We start from the raw sequence: 14,447 nt of genomic DNA, 5'->3' as shown, positions 1-14,447 counted from the left end.
TCCAGAAGCTGCTCAGTTGTGGAAACCCCTGCCACAAAGCTCCTAGTGCACAGCTTTTGTCTTGATGCTAATGCCAGAGGAGGTTTGGGGCTCTGTATTTATATTTAATTTATTTTATTTAACCAACAGAGACACACTCTCAGTTCAGCCCCTGGCTTACCCAGTCTGTATGTCTAAGTATCCTTGGGCAAGAGACTGAACTCTCCCGATGCATCCCTTGTAATATGAGTGAGTCTGTGGGAATGTGAGGAAGAACTTAAGGCTTAAAGGGAAAAAAAAGACCCTGCATAAATGTGCACGCGACTGGGTGAACAATAATATTAAGTACAGTCCATTAAACAACCCATTTAAATAGAGAAGATGAAAACTATCTGTCATTGACTTTTCTTCCACCATTCTGATGCGCTGTTTATTCAGTAGGTCATGTTGACAATGTTTGCATGCCAAAATGTAGCTGAGCAGGTGTACCACCAAAGTGGCTGGTGGGTGTAGGTGGGTCTTCTGCATGTGAAAAATGAGGCACAAAATGGTTTGTGCATGCACCCCAGATAATCAGTGTGGTGCCTGCTCGTAAATAACACTGTGGACAGATGCAGATGACGGGAAATGTATTCGTCTCTGGCAGGAAACAGAGAAGCTGCTTAAAATAGGTTTCTTGTTAAAAACATAAACATGGATGAAATGATAAAAGTGAGTAGCTGGGCTTTAAATAACGCGTAATAAGCCCGCTTTAATGAATAAAGCGATGAATAAATTCTAATAGAAGAGCTGGGGTTTGTTGAACCAGATGAATTATCCAAACGTAAACCCGGTTGGAGGCCTGATTTTAACCAACAACAAACTGCGTCCGTGTGACGAGCCTCCGATTTCCGGGGAAGCCGCCACTGAGAAACAAACGCACACGGATGCGGCGATGGGAGTGGCCAAACAATCGGATTGGATAACAGGATGTGACTTGAGCTGTTTTGGGGTGAGGCGGTGCGTTTGGAGGTGCACAACTTTCTGCGTGTTTTGCGCAGTTTCGCAGCCTTTTTTTCTTTTTCCGCGCACCTCGGACAAACCGAAACGGCGGCTTTAAACACTCGGAGCTTTCCTCTCAGCGAAAGCGCACTGATCTGAGGAAGTGCCCGAGCGGGCCGCTGCACGTTCAGCGTCTCGCGTGTGGGTTTACTTACGTTGCGTGCAGGAGAGGAGGAGGGGAGGAGGTGGAGGGGGCGAAAGTTGTGGACATGTTTTCCTGGAAGTGTACGGTTTTGCGGATACAGTGTGCAACATTGTAACTACGGCGTTACTGAGCCTGCCCCGGGCCCTGGCCGGACTTTGGAGCGTATTTCCGCGGGGCTGCTCGCTCGCCTGCTCGCCATATTGCGCGCTGTGAAACTCGAGGGAAAGTTGTCAAGAGTTATGACATTTGCTGCGCACGATCCCTTCATGGAGCTGCGCGCAGTTGATCGAAACCAAAGTGACTCCGTGGAGTTGGACACGGGCGACTCTTTGCACCATTGATAAGGTGATCACACGGTGTGTAAGTAATGCTTTTTAATCTGCTGGATTGCCTAAGAGCTCTTCGCTCCTCAGACGCTTCCTTATTGCTCTTTTTTTCTCCTCTCACACAAACATCACTGGCTATCGCTCGGGTGATTGCACGAGCCCCTTCGTTTCCTGTATTTCTTGTTGTGCCAAATGGCAGCTACACTGTAAGCGCCGCCGTGTTGAGGTCTGTCTGTCCCTTCGAAACTTGCAATGCCCTATCTGCGCGCACTCTTTCTCTCTGCTCAATCTGCGTGCAATCCTGTATATTTTCACTTTACTCTAACGGGGCTATCTGCTGGCGTAGGCCTCAATTTCCTCATTGCCAAAGACGACTGAGAGTCGAGTGAAAACTCTGTGTCTTCTAAGAAAACAAAAGTGTCTGACTTCTTCTTTCTATCGTAAGGTCTTGCACCCCCTAAAGAGGATGGACAGCGAGCCTCAGATTTGATTCTTGAAGGAGGACTGCGTGTTCTCCACCCTGTGCTTTCCTTTGGGATTTATATTTCCTCCCAGATACCTCTGTATACACAGTTAAAGAATTTCTTCACCACAAGCAGTGAAAGCGCACTACAGAGGCACCAACTTGCTTTTGCACGCTCACAGATCGGGACTGAAAGCTCTATTACTATGAGTCTTCCTGCTCAAGTAAATACTGACAAGAGTGGTAAGCACCGTGCTGCAGCCATGAAAGAGGCTGTGCAGCACCCAGGGGAGGTTTATTATGGTATGGGACCGCCAGCTTTAGAGTCAAGCCACAGTGACTCTGCCAGCAGCTCTGGTGTTTATAATCAAGAGAAAGGGCCCCAGAGTTTACCGCACTATCAACAGGGTGCTCCAGTAAAATGGATGCACCAGGACTCCTTACAGGCCCCTGGCTGGTCCCAGGAAGTTCCTGTGTCGACCTGGGGACAGAATTTTGGCCCCTACATGAGCGGAGTGAATGTCAGGAATCAGATGACGTTCCACAAGGGAGTCCACGAAGGTGTAGCTCTGCCGATGGGAGGGGAAAATCAGCTGTCCGGACCTGTGGAGGTTTATAGAGATGCCACACAGGCTCCGGCTCAAGGCAGGGGGATTGAGTGGGAACAGCATGCTGCAGCGGCGGCAATGCACCAGGCTCAGCTGCAAGCCTATCAACATGGCCACAAAGGCGTGGAGCTCCAAGGCCAGTCACATGTGCCACCTCATGGTTTGCAGGGGTCCATGCTGCAGCCCTTCCAGGCAACATTTAGACCCAGCAAGCAACAGTTCTCATCTGGCTATTACTCGGTTTTTCCAGCAAACAAGGCAATTCCGAACCTGCCCTACAGTGAGCAGCCCAAAACTCAGCAGCAGCTTCTACACCAGATGCAGCAGCAGCAGCAGCAGCAACAACAGCAACAAATTCATCATCACCATCATCACCAACAACAACAGCAGCAGCAGCAACAACAGTTGCATCAACAGCATCAGATTCAGTTGCAGCAGCAGCAGCAACAACAGCAACATTTGCAGCAACAGCAGCACCAAATCCAGCAACATCAAATCCAACAGCTGCAGCAACAAATGCAGCAACAGTATCAGCAGCAGCAGCAGCTCCAGGAGAGACAGCAACAAATCCAGCAAATGCAACAACAGCAGCAGCTACAGCAGCAAAATGTGTCACAGCAAGACACGACACAGCCACAGGTGCAACCAAAACAGCAGCAGACCCAAAACTTCGTCGCTTATCAGCCTGCCGAGCCGCCTCCATCTGAAACTGGGTCCAAAGAAGATGTTCAGTCGACGGAGCCGCAGCAGGAAGCAGAGGCTCAAAGCTGTGACGCGTCAGCCGTTCCTGATCAATGCCCCGAAAAGGCCGGCGCAAATCCCACAGAGCCCGCAAACGCGGCTGCTCCTCGGCGCTCGCGTCGCCTTTCCAGGGAGGGGCAGTCGCCACTGGATCCCCCTTCCACAAACATCTGGTCTCAAGCCAAAGAGCCTCCACCGCCCCAAAACGGAGTAGCGGGTGCGCAGGTTGCGAAAGCAGGGGAAAGCCAAGTGACAACAGGAGGGGTCATCCGTAGGAGAAGGAGAGCATCCAAGGAGATCAACTTGGAAACCCTGGCACAGAAGGCGTCAGAGATGGAGTCCCTGCCTGCAAAAATTGTAAAGGTAAAAGAGAAATGGCTCATTACACTGCTGCTGTAGGGAATATATCAATCATTTATGAGAGTAATATGATTTAAAAAAAAAAAAGAAAGAAATAAAATACTCTTAGGCTCAGGTTGCTTGAGAGGGAACGGGGCAGGCAGCTCATTTGTGCAAGTGAGAGCAGATTTTCTCATCTGGCAAAGTTGGCAAGCAGCTGTACAAAGAGGAAGGACTCTGTTTCTATGCAGAACTTCCCTATGGTTTACAAAATCCTTTTCTTGGGCTTGTTTACTCGACTCGTGCAGCTGTTGAGCCTCAGTCATTGCGGGCTGTTTTAACAAGTTGCACATCGATACTGCAGACAACGTATCTGGTGAAACCTGAATGTCTGCCGTTCACTGAAGATTCGCCTTTTTGATCTGCTCTCCTCATTTTACTGCTGTATGAAAGATGATACGCTCTGTCGTTTTATTCAGGATATATAATATTTACTTTAATCGTGGCACACCCACTGGGGCCTGCTTCTTTAAGGTTTCTTTAGCAGTTTTTATTTTGTTGTTGTTTTTTTTTACATAAACACAAGTCGCAGAAATGAGTAAAACTCAGTCTGAGTCCATTTTAACGCAAGCAAACGGACAGGTAGTCCTCTTCCCTCAGGGGGTTACGAAGCTTATCGAAGGCTTTCTTGCACCGCGCGCACGTTGGAGCAGCTGCATGTCTGCACACCTCCACATTCCTCAGGCCTTTTCCCAGTCATTCAGCAGAGCTAGGGAGGGGCAGCACTGTCAACCTGTATAGCTACACTCCTTTTCTCCCCACTACACGCCAAACAGGTTTAAGGTGGCGATTCACAACCCAGAGCTGTTTCGTTGTGGTTAGTTAAACTGCACTTTGTTTTCTAGGTCAGGAGACGAGACGAGTGTCTTTACTTTTGTTCTTAACTTTTACTAATTATAAATCACAAAACTGATTCATGCTTTAACCCCCACCACTAGAAGCCAGGATTACTCATTTTGCTAGTTTTTCTTTGAGTTAGAATGAGCAGAAATACCAGGCAGGCATGTGGACGTCTCCGAAAGCCTGCCAAAGTATGTGCTTGTAAAGCCCTATGATGAAATTTTATATATTTCTATTTTTATTTTACAGGTGGAATGCACATGTTTTGAAAGAGACTTTAATTTTTCTGCTCTGTGGTGTTTATTTTAAATTTTCATTTTTAATTGATCTCTTAATTATGGCGTTTCAAGCTGATATGTGGTTTATTGGTTGAGGAATTAATTTTGAGGAAAATAATAAGTTACTACTTTATCATTTAGGTGCTTTTAAATCTTAAAAGTAAACTCATCTGCCACTTTATTGGGTACATGTTCCCCTCTATTCTTTAATCCTCTGTGGCATTGATTAAATGAGTTGTCTCAGAGAAATTTGTCCAGATTGACGTGATAGTATCATGTTTTTGTTGTCATTGCTACTTTTTATTCGAATAATATATTTTTGAACTTTATTTGCATTTTTTTTGTGCTTTCTATGTTCACTGGACACTTTATTAGGTACAACTAGATCTGCTAGTGTATGCATAACTAAAGCAAGGTGCTGGAAACATTCCTCAGAGATTTTGATGCATATTGATGTCATGACATAACACTGCAGATTTATCAGCTGCACGTCCATTGCATGAATCTCCAGTTCTGCCACATCCCAAAAGTGCTCAGCCAGATTGAGATCTGGTGGCTGCGAAGGCCACTGAGCTCACTGGGATGTTCAAGAACAGTTTGAGAGGATGGTGCGCTATCCTGTTGTTTACACTAAATTCTGACCTACCACCTGGATGTCGGTGCAGAAACTGAGACTCAACAGACCGGGTAACATTTTTCATCTGTTGTGCAACTGTTGAGCCTGTTTGAGTTGTTGCCTCCGTTTCCTGTCTTAGCTGCCAGGAGTGGCACCCAGTGTGGTCTTCTGCTGCTGTAGCTCATGTTGTGAGTTAAGAGATGCTCTTCTGCGTACCTTGATTGTTATTATTGAAGATACTGTTGCCTATTTAACAGCTCAAAGTAGTCTGGGCATTCTCCCCTGATCTTTGGCATCAACGAGGCAATTTTCCCAGAGAACTGCTGCTCGCAGGATATTTTCTCTTTTTCTGATCATTCTCTGTAAACCCTAGAGATGCTTGTGTGGGAAAATCCCAGTAGATCAGCAGTTTCTGAAATACTCAGACAAGCTCATCTGGCACCAACAATGCCACATTTAAAGTCACTTAAATCGCATTTCTTCCAAGTGGTTGATTTGCACTTCAGCGGATCATCTTAACCGTGTCTATTTGCACCGGGTTGCTGCCATGTGATTAACTGATTGGATATTTGTACTGATGAGCAGTTAAAGCAGCTGTACCTAATAAAGTGGCTGGTGAATGTAAGAAATGTATGTCTGTTGTATCTTGGGGACTTTTTAGTGATTCAAATGTTACAAAAAACAACGAAAGAATAGATATTTCTGTTCAGAAACAGTAATTCTGATTCTTTCTTTCTTTTTTTTTTTCTTTTCTTTTTTTTTTTTTAAATTGGAGCCGAATGCAAAAAAAGCTCATGTGACCACTTGGACTTCTTCCTCTTTTTATATCTCAATCCCTTTTCCTTTATTTTCCTGCTACTTCCTCAACTCTCTTCTGCCTTTTCTAATCTTCCTGCCTCTTTCCTTATTGTGCCTCAACAGGAAGACGGTGCTTCAAGCAGGCAAGCCACAATGGTGCCCCTGGTCATCCCAGTATCTGTGCCAGTCCACAGAGGTCAAACAGATCCTCAGGGTGGCTGGGCTCAGGGGCGGCCCGGTCAGGGCGAGCGGCCTGCTGCACCATCCGATCGCAAACCTTCTGTCATTGTGGCTCGCCGGCGATCGCTGAGAAGCACCATGACTGAGAGTTTTGCTCAGGTTAGTTCCCTAAGGACGAGAGATTTGAATTGTTTTCCTTTCAGTCACTTTAAAGGGACTTTTTTCTTTTTTTGCATACCACGATGAAACATTTACAGCCGTCGTGTTTGTAGATGTTTATTCAGGCTTAGACCACATTGCATAACTACCTTGATACCCCCCTTTAAAATGCAAGTTTGAGCAGTATTGTTAGCAAAGACAATGTCATCCCACCCAGTTACACAAACAACCTCAAAGTTCAACTTCTCATGGGTCGGCTCAGACCTCGCAGTGGTTAAACATTGAGACTTTGAGTCTTTCAGACATCTGCTGAGGAGTAACAGAGATGTGCAACTGAAACTTGGACCAACCCACAATTTATGGACTGAATTAGATGATGTGACTCATTAATTCCAAAATCCTGAACCACATGAACATCATTACAGACTGTAGGTTCACAGTGAAGTCAGATTCAGGAAGTACACTCATCACTGGGCCAGATGATTAAATCTATTTTATGTGTGTAATGCAAAAAAATCAATGTAGGGAGAAGACAAACTCCGAATTGAGCTTAGATATTTTTATCTGGTCGAGTAGGTTTGGTGAAGAGAGGTCTGCTTATTCTTACTGTAAAGCGACACCATGACCCGTTTAGGGCTAAACGTGCCAAAAATACATTTGCAAAATTCAGCTTCAGTGTCTTTTTCAGAATGACTTTATTCATACATTTTCATAACCACATAACCCAGACAGGTCATGAATCTGTCACAGGGCTTGTACAAAAAAAAATGGGTGATCATTCACACATTCAGTTTAGAATCGCAAATTAAGCTAGCATGCATGTCGTTGCATGTGGTTGTGACAGTGGGGTGAGAAGTAAACATTAATGATAGTATTAGGTAGGAGTATTAGTGCAACAACATAAATGTCATTGTTCATTTTGAGAAAACAGTCAAAATACAGAGATTAAAGTTGGCGTTTCAATTACTCATCTATACCCGGCATTTTGTAGAGAGTATAGCAGCCGTGGGAGTTGTTTGACTTCAAACTACAACTTTAATCTCCAAATTTAAAATGAAATGAACAACAATGTACTTTTCCTTAATGTGGTCCTAGTACTTCTTCAGAGGGGATTTTAGCTTGTGCCAGCTCTGATTCTGTTTCTCCGTTTACTGGAGAAACTGGGCGCTGGGATTTCTGGAGTTGCAGCTGAGTTTTATTTATTTTTTGCAAAGTCATAAAATTAAGGCAAGCCCCAGCTGAATGCACAGGCAATTCCTCCAAAGCTGGGCGTTTGACACCAACAGAGAAATGGCACTACAGGCCTGAGAAAATGTTCAGTTGTTCTGTGTGGGACTGTTCCTTTAATTTCCAACAAGGTCCTCAAATGTTGGACATAGAGGTACAAAACTTTATCACATAAGTCTCAAAACACTAGCATAATTTGAATATCAGAAACGGTTTAGTCCAAAAGGATGTTTTAATACAGTTAACGATCTGGACCTGAGATTTAATAATAAATCGGTGAACTTTAAAAACGCCTTTCTAACCTGACTTGTTGTGTAAAATCCATTTACACCCCAGCTGATGAGGCGTTGTCGTCTGTGTGTGGCTTTTCCCTTCTCACAGAGAAACTTAGATTGCGTCACGATAAACCACGTGAGAACGTTCAGTCAGCTTTATGGCCGGTTGTGTCTGATCCAGGAGCAATAAAGGTTAATACAGGAGGAAGGTGGAGGATAGCAGGGAGAATTTATTCCTTGAATTTGATCAGTCAGGTGTGAAACCTGCTCATGATTGTTATAAAAAATATAGGTTTGTGTTAACTCTGCTTCTTCCATCCAGGATGAGGAAAGCGATACAGGACTTGATGAGGACGGAAAAGCTAAACTGAAGCGCAGGCCACGTCCCGAACCTCTCATCATCCCTCCCCCCAAACCATCCACCTTCATCGCACCATCCGTCTACTCCAGCATCACTTCCTTTCAGAGCAACCTCCGTTCTCCGGTGCGCCTGATGGACAACCCTCTTACCTTTCCCCCATACACGCCACCACCCATCCTGTCTCCTGTGCGGGAGGGCTCCGGACTCTACTTCTCCACCTTCCTCACTAACATAGCTGTAACCAACCAAATCCTGCCGCCCCCGCCTACGCCCAAGTCTGCAGCTCGGAGCCTTCTGCGTTCCAGTGAGTCTCGTTTGCTTCAGTTCTTTTGCAGTGATATATGTGAGTTACTTGTTTGAATAAATTACTTAACAAGCAAGAGCTTTTTCATTCGCCTCTTCCAGCGAGTTCAGACGTTACGCCGCCTAGCTTCACCTTGAACGCCGAGGCTACACCTGTGAGCCTCGAACCGTGAGTAGCACTTAAACATCCAAACAACCTACTATTGTTTCTAACTGACGGCTTCATAACTCAGCCCTCTGTGTTGGCATTCAGACGGATCAACATTGGGCAAAAGTACCAGGCAGAAATTCCTGATTTGCAAGATGAAGCTTCTTCCCAGTCCGCCCAGCACAAAGCGGACTTGGTTTGGGTTCCTACTGATGACGCCGCCTTCAAACATGGTGACAAAGAGACCAGTAAGTGTCCATCATAACATGTGACCTACCGACCTCGCTTTTTATTCATACTTTGAGCTTTTTGTCACCATCGACACTCCTCACGTTCTCTTTGTAGTGGAGGATTTGATGAACATGGCATGTTCGAGCGTTTTGAGAGGAGGAGGAACCAATCAGGAGCTGGCTTTGCACTGTTTTCATGAATGTGGAGGAGATTTCCTTGTGAGTAAAGTGACGTACAGATATTACATTATTTACACTACTACTTGTAAGTGTTTCATAGCTTTCAAATGAGGGACATGCCTTTGCTCACGGTGATGCCAACTTTTAAGGAAACACTGGGACGTTTGATGCATCAGGATCCAATTTTCCCCAAAGGCCATCAATTGATAGGTTATCACTACTCAGGTAACAACAACAAAAAGAAGCTTTTTATGCTAATTGCTTCAATCAGCTGTCACGTGCTTTCTCTTTGCCTTTCTCTGCAATTTATGCTCTTGCTCACTCGCCTATTTTTACTGCATTTGTTTTCCCCTCAGGCTCTGACAGCTGGACAGCAGAGGAGAAGCGGTTTTTCAATAAGGGGATCTCTGCCTACAGGAAGGACTTCTTTCTGGTGCAGAAACTGGTATGTTCATTAATTTGACCCTGCAGCAAGAACAACTGTGAATCAGTGGGGGGGAAGAAAGCAACCAAACAAACAGTTGCATACGATTAAATGCACTCTGTGTAGCGTCAATAAATCCTTTGTGCACTCCTCGAGGCATTCACGTAATTGCTTTAATCAAACAAGACAATAATAGTTAAGACGTTCGGTCTTTGCTGCATGATGCCAGATTTAGATGTAATGGAAAATGAGTAAACAGGAAGAGGACGCTCACCTCTCAACACAAAGACGAGCTGCATCTTTAAAAAGGTTCAAAAAGTCATTCAGACTGAAAAATTCACATCCTCTTTGCGACAGGAAATGACTATTTTTATAGGAAATGTGGGCTTTAAAAAAAAAAGCGGTAAAATAAGCTGAGACAGAGTGACTTCTCAAGGATTATCTTACGTATTCTTATTATTCAATAAAGCTTTACATGTGCACGCTTCTCTGACTGTTTTAAAGGTGCGGACTAAGACCGTGGCTCAGTGTGTGGAGTTCTACTACACATACAAGAAGCAGGTGAAAGTTGGTCGCAATGGGATTTTAATGTTCGGCCCTCCTGATTCATCTGTGGAAAAACACGCAGAGGCAGTCGTGGACGTCAAGGTAAGCGCGGTTAAATCTGACCTTTATTTTAAAGAGTCAATATGCAGTCATGGTAATAAAAAGCACATCCTGAATTCTAAGGTGAAGTAATCTGGTCCTTTAATTTGTTGTTTATCAAACAAAAGTTAAACCAAAATGCAGAAGCACTGTGTGAAAAATTACAGCCTCAAGAGGCTACGTGGCAGCCAGGTGCTGCTAATCAAATGCATTTGATTGATTTTGTTAACCTTTATTGAGATAGGGCAGTGGAGAGGAATCGGGAAAGCTGGGTAAGAGAGCAGGAGGAAGACGTGCAATAAATGACTTCAGTGTGGCTTGAAACCAAGGCCTCTTCAACAGCCTCATGGCCATAATTAATAGCGCCACATCTGCTGAAACTCCTCTCATACAAACACACATTAGAGCACAAGCGCCTGATACCAACTGTCAGGCACGTTGGTGGAGGAGTGAGGATTTGGGCTTGGTTTTGCAGTCAAAGTCAACCATGTGAGGCCACTTGTCCAACAGCTTAAGCTTAGAGTTATAAAACAGGAGAACGACCCCAAACCCAGCAGTAAATCTGCAACATCATTTCTGGGTGTTATAATTGTCCAATTAAAAACCCGACGTCAACCTGACTGAAATGTTTTTGCAGGAGCTTGGAGAGCTGTGCATAAACAAATGCCTGCAAACTTTAGTGAACTGAAGCAACACTGTAAAGAAGGGTGGGACAAAATTCCTCCACAATGATGTGAGAGACTGATTAAGTCACAGAAAACAGTTACTTCACATTAGTGCTTCTAAAGGTGGTTAAATAAGCTCTTGAATTATGGGATGCACTCAGCTTTTCAAACACTGCTTCTTAATTTTTGGCAAAATTGTTGTTAAATAAATAATAACACTTTGTAATATGTTGTATTGTTGCTCACCTGAGGTTGTATTTACCTAGCATTAAGTACACCAGGTGTGCTTTAGATCATGTGCTTGTACATAAAACCTTTGAATTGATTGGTGTACTGTTTACCATGACCGTATATGTAGTATTTGCAATGTCTCATGTGCGTTTCATTGTGCATGGTTGAATGTGTCTTCCATGTTATATTTATCTGTTTGAATATATTTAGGATTAATTAAAAGTCGTCAACATTTTTCAACTAATCAAATGGAACTTGAGTGTTTTTAAGAAGGGGTTTCATTGTGTGTGAATACAGATGTCTGCACATGGAGAAATATGCTTTGTGCCACGTCTTTTTGCTGCTATGTTATTTTAAATACACGGCAGCAAAAAGAAACAGACACCCTTCAGCCAGTGGCTTTCTTCAGCATTTCTGATACATGTATTTGTGTGACCCTAAATAAAGCAACCCCTGGACCTATTCTCTGGTTGACAGCAGTTATTTACAAAAGTACCAAAATAAGGATGTGCTCTGGCCACGCAAAATGTTAAGACCACTGGAATCAAGAACGATGAGTTGGTGGTTGTGAGAAAAGAAGGGTTGCACATTAGCTGGTCTAAAAATGTAGAGTAATAATCATATTTGTATATGATTATTACTCTATATAAAGATGTCTAGATCCAATTTTTAATCTAATCCTATCCTTCCCCGTATATAGAGCCTGTTAGTTTGAAACAAGATACCCACTTTACTTCTGATTGGCTGCCCCTCATCTGGGGTCCTTGAATAGAGTAATACATTTTGTGTATCCACTGTTAATGTGCTTTCTTTTTTTTTTTAGGAAGGGGGGGGGGGGGGGGTCTGGCAACTAAGAAAGCATTTTGAGGAAATCTTGAGAAAGCTGAGTCAAGTGTACCAGGGAGTGGAGGCTGCAAAACTCTCAACAGCTGCGACTTTATTAAGGAAAACCTCTGTTTTTGTTTGTTTGGTTTTTTTTTGGGGGGGGGACAATTAAGAAGAAAGACTAGGGTAAAAAAATAAATAACGGGTCCCCTTTAATGAAGAAACAAGGATCTTATTGTCTTGAAGTAATGTTTAAGATTCTGGGTCATAGTCTGCCTAATTTCCCTGGTGGGATTCCTTACAGAGTTCACAGCAGCCGAAGATGACTCAAGGTGAAGCGGATGAGGATGACAAGAAGAATATGTCTTTAGAGCAAATCAATGAGAGAAAACAGCAGGCGAGGGTCGCTCAGTCACTACAGGTTCATGACTATGTAAGTTTCATTTCATAGTTCTTTGATACACATCCTTATCAGTTAATATATTTAAAATAAGGAAAAAACAATACATTTATTTATTTGAAAAAATCTAAATTTTATGAACCATTGGTCTCAACTGTGCTAAAACGCAACCTTCTGTTTCTGCCTCTTCAGGCAGGAACAGTGCTGGTGCTCAAAGAGCCAGATACTGTTCATAAAGAGGCTCATCAGTCTCCAGCACTTCCCAGATCTCGGGCCGAGCCTGCTGCAAAGAAGCCCCGGGTGCCACTGAAGCCCTCGCAGGAACCTGAGCAGATTTTTCCTTGCAAGAAATGCAACAGGTACGACAAAAGCCATCACAGAGATTGGCGTTAATTCCTGACCTGTTAGCATTGTGTTATGAATGTTTGCTCATTCATTATAAGAGTCCAAATAATGCTGGTGATTTTTGGTTCATCTCAGTGTGCTGATCTCTGTGGGGCACAGTGTGTTTAGAAGTTTCCGTGAATTCCGTGATATATTTATTTATTTATTTATTTTTTCAATAGCGCCGCTTTATTCCAAACAGTTGCTATCAAGCATAACGCTGCACCCTTTTCCTCCCTTACAGAGTGTTTTATAAAGTGAAGAGTCGAAGCGCTCACATGAAGAGTCATGCCGAGCAGGAGAAGAAGGCTGCAGCGCTGCGTCAGAAGGAGGAGGAGGAGCAGGCAGCAGCTCAAGCTCGAGCCAGGAAGGCGGCGGCGGCAGCAGCAGCAGCAGCGGCGGCAGCTGTGTCTGCTGCAGAGACCCAGCGGGGAGGTAATGGGAATGGAGCGTCAGAGCAGGCTGAGGCCAGCAGCCAAGAGGACTCATCAGAGGGGGAGGATGACGACGATGAAGACTGGCAGTGAGACCGATATAAAGACGAACATTAATGGGATGGATTGATGTGTAAATAGAGGGGAGATGGTGAACAAATCAGGGAGGGAGGTGTTTAAAAACATGTGCTCCCCTATGAGGAGCAGAATAAGCACAAGATGCTTTTAAAGTCTTCCTGTTGATCTTTTCACTTGTTTCCTGACCTGAACTGTTTGTCTTTGACTGTAATTCAGATTCACACCGTCAGCGTGTAAGCCACACTCCACATTTTCACATTTGTACCTTTGAAATAATCAGTTTGTTTTTTTTGTTGGTTTTTTTTTTTTTGTGTGTGTAAAATGTCCGTGTGCTATGCTTCTGCTTTTGCTAATAGGGCCTTTTTAAATCTTATTTAATTGAACATATGTTAAGATCTTCAATGGTTGTTTGATGAATCAGGATATCTTTCTAGCAATAAAATGAGATCAAGGCAATCATTACTTTATAGTTGCTTCCCTTTAAAGACAGAAGCCATTCTGTTTCAAATACTTCTTACAGGAAAAAAAACAGCGCTGCATTTAGCAGATTTCTATCAGATTTTTAGGTGGGTTGTACACTTATTTTTAAACTAAGGGACCTTTGAAATGAATATGTACAAAAAATATATATATGAGACTGTCATATATTTATGATACTGCGTTTTTTTTTTCTTCAGTGATTTTGATAATATAAAAAGTAATCATGTCGGCTGTAATGTGACTGGTGAATTGAGAAATGTATTAAAGAAATATATTCTTCTGAGGAGTGGATGGGGTTTTTTGTTTAACCAGCAGATGGCGGCAGAGGTTCAGTGTGATCTGAGAATTTCCCTTCATGGCTGCCTGTAGGTGAATGGAAATATTGCTGTTGTCTGATTGGCCTAAGATAAACGTGGCTTAAATTCTATGTAGACCAAGTCAAGATTTATGTCATTTTATATTCCTAAATCATAACATCCTTATACATCTAGTGGGCAAAGAGAGATTTACTTCTAATGCTGTGCTCATAGGTCTTATATGCCAGACAGGCTCCAAAGGCCTATAATTTTAAGATTAAGGGCTGG

At 43.5% G+C, this 14,447-nt stretch overlaps 1 protein-coding gene across 3 annotated transcripts; it reads left to right on the top strand.

Moving 5' to 3' along the window:
• The first annotated feature begins 945 nt into the window (after positions 1-945).
• Positions 946-14,143, top strand: mideasa (mitotic deacetylase associated SANT domain protein a). Of its 3 annotated transcripts, none has more exons than XM_023152081.3 (13): positions 946-1,510; positions 1,937-3,666; positions 6,358-6,573; positions 8,398-8,740; positions 8,842-8,908; positions 8,993-9,135; positions 9,233-9,336; positions 9,447-9,522; positions 9,654-9,742; positions 10,226-10,369; positions 12,392-12,520; positions 12,680-12,846; positions 13,116-14,143. In XM_023152081.3, the coding sequence occupies exons 2-13, from the start codon at positions 2,161-2,163 to the stop codon at positions 13,396-13,398; spliced, it is 3,267 nt and encodes a 1,088-aa protein (XP_023007849.1). In that variant the 5' UTR covers positions 946-1,510; positions 1,937-2,160; the 3' UTR covers positions 13,399-14,143. The 3 variants fall into 3 exon arrangements, with proteins under 3 accessions (XP_023007849.1, XP_023007848.1, XP_012779446.2); XM_023152080.3 differs by having other exon boundaries at positions 946-1,521; XM_012923992.4 differs by having other exon boundaries at positions 946-1,525.
• Positions 14,144-14,447: the final 304 nt, after the last annotated feature.

This window comes from Maylandia zebra, linkage group LG15 (assembly GCF_041146795.1).
Source record: "Maylandia zebra isolate NMK-2024a linkage group LG15, Mzebra_GT3a, whole genome shotgun sequence".
NCBI classification, from domain to species: domain Eukaryota; kingdom Metazoa; phylum Chordata; class Actinopteri; order Cichliformes; family Cichlidae; genus Maylandia; species Maylandia zebra.
Note: the sequence above shows the minus strand (reverse complement) of the source record. Positions and strands in the feature narration are given on the sequence as shown.